The sequence below is a fragment of the Triturus cristatus genome, chromosome 7 (assembly GCF_964204655.1).
Source record: "Triturus cristatus chromosome 7, aTriCri1.1, whole genome shotgun sequence".
Taxonomy (NCBI): domain Eukaryota; kingdom Metazoa; phylum Chordata; class Amphibia; order Caudata; family Salamandridae; genus Triturus; species Triturus cristatus.
In genome coordinates this window covers 89,272,291-89,279,959 of record NC_140590.1, presented here as the reverse complement: position 1 = coordinate 89,279,959, position 7,669 = coordinate 89,272,291, and the positions used below count along the sequence as shown (strand labels likewise).

Sequence of the window (7,669 nt, the reverse complement as noted above, 5' to 3'; positions counted from 1 at the left end):
ACTGCTCCCAGTGTGGCCTTGATGGGTACACTCTGTCTGAGGTCAGTAGGAGGCCAATACTGCTGGTGTTGGCGCAGGCGCATTTCACCCAGAACCTCGTGTTTGCAAGATAGCCATGTTCTGCCTCTAGGACGGCCATTTTAACTATGCCCGAATGGTCAACTTAAGCAAAGAAACACAAAAAACATAATTAATACATAGAAATGACTAATAAAATGTTATTCCCTCACTAATACCCATATGTGTATGTATTTATCTAGCAAAAGCAACTCTCATTGTGGGTTTTACTCACTTTATAAAGCACGAATCACAAGTACGCCACAAAAGCAACATATAACATGCAAATTCTACTTGTCTATCATTAGTATGCGTACATATTTTAATTCACGTATTAATTAGGCCATGCAAATGCAAATCCCACGTGTATTTCTTATGTTAGTAAGGTTGGTAAGTTTCCACAGCAAATCAATTAATAAGATTACTATCAGTTAATTAATCAATTAATATAAACATGCAAAATTAAGAGGGTATACAAAAAGTTTTGAAATTACCCGCTCCAGCATGAGCACATCGGGACACCTCGCAAGTCTCCTTCCTTTGTAAGCAACCTTTAAACATGGAGGCAGCATTTGAACTCTCAGCGCGAGGGGCTCTGCACATTTGGGACTGCGTCCACTTTCAAGGGCCTCACTAATCTAAATCCACAATTCGTGAGACTTCCCTCATAACTTCTGAGACTGGGAGCATTTCCTTCCTACTTGGGACTGAACGGGTAGTTGCACCAAGTCTTCCTAAACGTTCCCAGATCTTACAAGGCTGCTTTCTTTACACCGAACACTGACAGAAAGACACTGTAGATAAGAGCTCTTGGCCTATATGAACTGCCTGTGATTTGACCTTGCCTAAAAACTGGATTTACCCGATTGTTGATCTTGCCATTTGTGGACCTTGCATACATTTTAGATAAAGATGCTTTTATTTTTATAAAACAGGTGTGGTGTCCTTTTGTGTGTGCGATTTACTGCGTTACTGTTGAAGTGTGTTGCACAATTACTTTACACATTGCCTCCTGTGTTAAGCCTACCTGCTCTGCGCCTCTGCGCCAGGCCACCCTGTCGGCAACGGTGGTCCCTACTTGGACAAGGGTGCATACCCTTGCCAACTAGAGACCCTGGTTCTAACAGACAGCCATATTCATTGTCTGCTGGATATTATATTCTAGTAAATAATTTTACTTTTGACTAAAATTGCCTTGCTTCTATGGTGTGTTCCCCTTTATCCCTATTAGTTCTTGAAAATTGCTAATGAACGAACTTCTGAATTGAAATTGTACTGTATGCTGTTAGATTTTGAGAGTTCAAATTGTATTATATACATCGAGCAAAGCAATTGCTATTCCCCGACAGAACCACTTGTTCTATATACCTGTATTAGGTCCAGGCTGATAAAAGTATGGGGCAAGGTAATGAAATCTAGCAATTATTCCCTTCCAAAATATAAGCATAAAACGGCAAATACGCAAATTAGATAAAAGGTATTCAAACGCTTTATAGAATGTTTTGTAATGCGTATTAGAGCAACGGGAAATAATTGCCTTGTTACAAAAGAAAACTGACAATTTCCCACTTATTTTATTTGTCCTACAGCTTTTGGCTACTCATGGAAAACGTTACGGCCAGTACCCTTACTACTACAAAAGTGGTAACCTTAGTAACAAGGAACTCTCTCTGGGACAATGAGTTCAGGCAGTTAAAATCCAAGAAGTGCTATTTCTTTCTGTCCGTACACGATGGAGTTTATTTTCCAAAAGCGTTCGAAGAGGGGGTGTGGGGAGCAGAGTAATTCCATTAAATAATTGAATTTAGAAGGGCGCGAGGAGAACGCTTGCGGCCGAACGCGCGACAAACGCAACTAGTACCGGACGTGACGTGCTTATTCGCGTGCTATCCTGCAATTGTTACCGGATGTTCATAGGGAGCGCCAGTGAGCGTAGCGCTGGACAGACAGCTGACGGACTAGGGGGTCAGGGAAACTGGCGGCGAAGGACCGCTGTGTCAAGGGAGCACTGAGAAAGAAAGCAGGCAAAACGGAAAATAAGCTTTAGAAGGGGTCCAGTGTCATTAGCGGAAGCACAAGGGTAGTGTAATAGTGTAAGGATTAATTGCAACAGCAGGGACGAAGGAAAATGTAGTAAAGGTGTACTCCTGGGAGAAGAAAATCCGCACAGGGGTGTACAGGTGCAGTGAGAAGTCTGTTGCAGCACTGCAGGAAGTACGACGTGAATATTTTAGTGGTTGCCTGAGGAATTTAGAGCCCTAGGACAGTGCTCAACAATCAGTGGTTGTACAGTTGATTTAATACATATCCGACACACAGGAGTTCACCTGCAGTGCTACTATAATGTCAGAAACCGTCTGTAAAGTACTGCAGAGGTAGACAGCGAGTGCATACACAGCTAGGAAATTCGAAAATGTATGCGGGAACAGGCTGAAGTGCATAGATTACTGAAGCACCAAAGGGAGTACAGGAAGAAACAGTAATAGCTGGAGCTGGTGGCCGAATTGAGAAGGCAACAGGTAAGACTAGCACACGTCAGGAGACCTTGACAAGTCCAAAACAAGCATTGGCAAAGTCACCAGGTCGCGACTATCATAGAAATATTGGCTTTGTTGATTTCTTTTTAGCAATGCTATGTATATAGCAACACAGCTGCTGTACAGCATTGCATGAAAGTCAAAAAAACGCTTTGATGTGGCCAGTGCTCATCGTGGGGGCAGTGATCTGTTTTTGTACTACAGGATTATTCTGTCTCCCCCCCCCCCCTTTCATTACCTGGCATTCGAGCTGAAAATCGACATGTTGGGTCTGAACAGAGATAGAATGCCTTGTAGAACATATAGCGCAATGCTGGCTGTATGTTTCTAGCATCATGAAACTTGTTGGCATGACATTTAGGCGTGTTCTTTCCTGGCGGGAAACTAATAACCAAGGGGGTTGTGGGTTTGAGCCGTACAAGAACAGTAGGGGGCCGGGGCGCTCTGGACAATCAACAATGCAGCAGGAGGGTGGGTAAGAAACAATGCAGAAGGGGAAGGGAGGAAAGGGCTGCAAATAAAAGGAAACATTTACCTCTGTAAGTGGCGAGCAGTGGAAGGACACTGGGCAAGGGACGCAGTACTTGGTCCATGTGGTAGGGTAGGGACAAGGACACAAAGATGGAGCGAAGCCTGGGCGCACTGACTCAAAGAGAAGCAAGGAAATGAGAATGACGATCAAACTATGTCAACGAACCAATGGTAAGCAGTCAGTGGGCTATAAGCCCCCTGTAGGTAAACAAAATTTGCAAATATACTGAAGGGCATACAGCTACCAACAGTATCCACAAAACATTTAGGGGTGTTAGTGTGAAGGCAGACAAGCGTTAAAGATGGGGGTGGGGGTGTCCTGCCTGAGGGGAAACAGTCTTTACTACACAGGTAAGTATCTCTCAGGTAAGTACCATGCAGTAACTATTTATACCTTTACCATGCAATATTTAAATATTTAACCACACAGGTAAAATGTTTTTTTTTTTAATTACAAACATTTGTTGTTCGGTAAAAAAAAGTTGGTTCAGGGGTGGGTAGAGGTAAAGAGAGGTGTTTAGGAGTTGGTAGAGATTAAGGGGGTAAGGGTGATTTTAAGGCTCAGGGATGGGTAGAAGTAAAGGAAGGTCAGGGTGATTTGAGGGGTAGGGGCGGGAAGAGATAAAGGGAAGTGGGTAGGGATAAAAGGAGGCAAGCATTATGTTCTAACTTGATTATCGCCTCTCCTTTCTCTTGTGCATTTCTTCCCTACTACTCGGCCAGGATGAGTGTTGGAATGTGTGGTGAGGTCATGGAATGCTTGGATGCCTGGCAGATGATTGAGTGTCAGTTGGTGAATGCAGGCTGAGCAGCAGGAAGGCTGCTCCTGGTGGGGCTATTTATCATGTTACTTACCATTTCATCTACCTTCTACTTTACTTGGAACTGGATTAATAAACTACATTCTTGGAACGTAGGGCGATATTATGATGGCGGGCGGATCGCCACCGCCGGGCTGGCGGTGGCGATCCGCCCGCCCTCCATAGCTGATTTACCCCCGCAATATTAGCATGGCGGGGGGTACCGTTATGATTGCCTGCCGTGCGGATCTGGGACACAATATGGTGGATCCATATGATGAGCATTTTTCAGGGCCTTTCCATGGTGGTGATGCCGCCATGGAAAGGCCGGCAGAAATTGCTTTGTGGGCCCTGGCATGGGGTACCTATGGTACCCCCTACATTGCCATACACAAGGCGGCAGGCAACACGCGGTGCCTGTCACGTTGTGCATGGCAATGCACAACATGCCTATTTTACATTGCGGCGGGTGCTGCTTACAGCACCGTCCGCCGCAATGTAAAAGGCCAGAATGCGCTTGCCAGTGTGGCAGGCGCATCCTAATTGGCCTCGTGGGACCGCCGCACCTCTGGCGGTCGGGCCCGTTTTCCGTTATGGTGTCCGCCCACCATCGTAATGGGGCCCTAAATACCTGGCTACATTTGGACTTCTTTTACCTACGACATTTTGGCGACGATTTGAATTAAGAGCCTGCATGTGTTGGAATACAATTTACATTTGACACTGCTGTGGAAACCTTGATCTTGTTACAAAGGAAAGTGATGATGAACTGTACTACCGGAAACTACTAAAGAGACATGTACTAAAGAAGCTTGAAACCTGGATGAAAATAACGCCCTTACTAGCCCCACCATTGTCCTTTACAAACTGGACAGCCTGTTTGAGACGTTTCACCTCCCTTACTTCAAGATATGTGCTGTGCTGCTGTATATTTAAATGTGCTTTGAGGCGCAAGGAGTCACTGAGTTATCATCTAAGCTGTACTTTAATACTGGGGTCTTCCAACCACGTGTTCGTGGAGGCGATGTTTGATGGAACCAACAACTGCGTAAGTTTTTATTGAGGACTTTGGGTATTGGAAGGGAACTTGCATTACACTTTTCCACCCTGACGTTTACTTTTGATTTCCTCAACAAGCAACGTTCGTTTCGGTGTATGCTGCATGAAGAGGCCGTGTGGGGTGAGGCTATTTTTGTTCTGTTGATTTCCGTTTTTGTCGTGTTTGTACAGTGGAGCTTGTAAAACTGCCACCCTGAAGTGTGTGTCCACCTTAGCAGTTGAACTGCTCCCTGACATTCAAAACATGGCACGAGCTGTTAACAGCGCGCACACACCGAGCTCGCACAGTCTTACCTGCTTCCATCTCTTCGACGATGCATCCATTGGATCCTTTGTGACGTTTTCTCCCTCACTTCGCTTCCTCCTGTCATGGACACTTGGCTGCACTGGGATGCTGGGAGCCATCCGGCGCGGCGTCACCTATGCGTGCCACCATTTTGCAATTGGAGTGTCTACTACTTGCAGTTTCCAGCATGGTACACGCCCTGCCAACCGTGTTGTTCGTTTAATAAAGTTCAGCCAGAACTTGTTCTGGGCTGAGAATATCGCAATGTTCTTTTCAGCAGTTGTTTGTGTCTTCGTGGAGATTTACGCTGTGTTTGGGACTTGTTTCATGGTAATGTAGAGCGCTCCAGTGTGGTCTCTCAGTCACGGTGTCATCTGTCATCTACAGTGCTTAGTCTCGCGTCATGTTGATTTGGCCTCCCTAAAGCTGATTACTTGGCAAGAGTTTCACTCAACTTTCTTCTTTTGAGTCTTATTTTCTCTTCACTATGGGTTTAGACTTTTTTTTAATCAGCTTCTTGTTGCATCTACGTTATACAACTGTTTGTGCCAGGCGGTACATTTTCGGGTGAGGAATCGCTCACCGGTGTGTCATATGGGGGCATCCAAGTTTTTTTCAGTGGCGTCACCAAATATTTTGCCTTTAATGTTAGATTTAAAGACAAGAGTTTGCACTATTTAGACTGTATGTTGAAAGAATGTTCTGTTTTCTTACAGCTCGTTTGTTGCCTGTGTGGATTTGGGGTGACATATTGTACATTTTACCTTGAGGGTGGTGTATTCCTTTTACAGTGTGTGGGGTGGAGTACCCCAGTAACGTTATAGGGTCATTTGCCAGAGTGCTTATTGCTAGTGTGTTTTGGCTGACACATTTGCCTTGTCAGGTGCACTGTGCAGTTTTTGCATTATACAGTTCACTGCCTTTTAGTTTTTACGTACTCGTGTTTTGCCTGAGTCCCCTTATACTGTATGCTAACGTGTGCTTGATACTGTGTTTAGGGTTATTTATCCTTGTGCTGTGTGAAGAGTTTTCTACGTACTTTGCTTAGCCTGAGATATTTAGTCTTTTCAGGTATACAGCGCAGTTTGTGCGTTGTTTGGTTGACTGACTTAGAGTTTTTACATACTTTGGTTTGTCTTAGACAATTTGTTTTGTTAGGTGTGCAACGCAGTTCCTGCTTTATATGGTTGATTGCCTTCGAGTTTTTTACATACTGTGTTTTGCCTAATACATGTTGCCTGGTTAGGTGTACAATGTAGTTTTGCGATATATACGGTTGACTGCTTTACTTACTGTTATTTTGCCTAGACATTTTGCCTTGTCAGGTGGTCAGCTAAGATTTATTTGTGATATAGGGCTGTTTACTTCAGTGATTGTTATGTAGTCTATGCTTTACCTGAGATGGTTGGTCACTTCAGGTAACATGGTATGCATGTTTTGCGTAAGTTTGATTTACAGTACAGTGAATATGTTATAGGTTTGCCCCCCCTATAGTTTACAGGGTAGTGCGTTTTACTTGAAATTGTATTCCTTCTTTGGTTTACAGGAGTGCGTATGTGTGTTGCCTGCAGTGGTATTTCATGGCATACGTACAACACTGTGTGCAGCGTGCTTGCTTCCTTTCCTTTGTGAGAAAAGGGGATGGGTGTTAGTTTGTTCCAAGCATTTAATGCATTTTCATAATTTTTAATGCTTTTATTAATTCCGGTTTGTTCTACCTGTTAATCTATGACTTATTGCATTTAGGACATTTTAATGTTATGTCTATGCTTGATGATGTTGATATTTCAGTAATTTTTGCTACCTTTTAATTTTGCTGTACTTTCAATTTGTTGAATTTACATCTTCGCATTTCTGTCTTTTGTTGGTGTAAAGAAAGGGGATATGTTTTAACTTGCTTATCGCTTCTCCTTTCTCTTGTGCATTTTTTCCCTAGTTTGGAATGTGTGGTGATGTCATGGAATGTTTGGATGCCTGGATGATGATTGAGTGTCAGTTTGTGAATGCAGGCTGAGCAGCAGGGAGGCTGCTCCTGGTGAGGCTATTTACTATCTTACTTACCATCTCAGCTACCTTCTACTTTACTTGGAATTGGATTAATAAACTGCATTCTTGGAACTTACTACCTGGCTGCATTTGGACTTCTTCTACCTATGACAAATTATATAAGCGCTCAGGGAAAGATACAGGTAAAAGAAGGTGAGTGACTTGAGGGTTCATTAATGGGTGCAAGTAAAGGTATGTGCAGGTAACGGGAGGGGTTTATGGGTGGGTAGAGGTAAAGGGAATTAAAGCTGAATTTAGGATTCGGGTGGGTTGAGGTAAAGAAAGGGTGATTTTTAGCGTTCAGGGGTGGGTAGAGCTAAAAGGAAGTAAGGGTGATTCTAGAGTTCGGGGTG

At 43.8% G+C, this 7,669-nt stretch overlaps 1 protein-coding gene across 5 annotated transcripts in view; it reads left to right on the top strand.

Annotated features, from left to right (window-relative positions):
• Positions 1-1,963: 1,963 nt before the first annotated feature.
• The window catches only part of LOC146808892 (phospholipase A2 inhibitor gamma subunit B-like), a 460,033-nt gene continuing 454,327 nt past the window's right edge, over positions 1,964-7,669 (top strand). For 3 of the 5 annotated variants that reach the window (XM_085615707.1, XM_085615704.1, XM_085615703.1), the window contains exon 1: positions 3,094-3,296. In XM_085615707.1, the coding sequence (XP_085471833.1) occupies positions 3,260-3,296 (37 nt within the window). In that variant the 5' untranslated portion in view covers positions 3,094-3,259. Of the gene's footprint in view, positions 2,577-3,093; positions 3,297-7,669 lie in introns of those variants that run through there. The other 2 variants (XM_085615706.1, XM_085615705.1) reach the window with 2 other exon arrangements.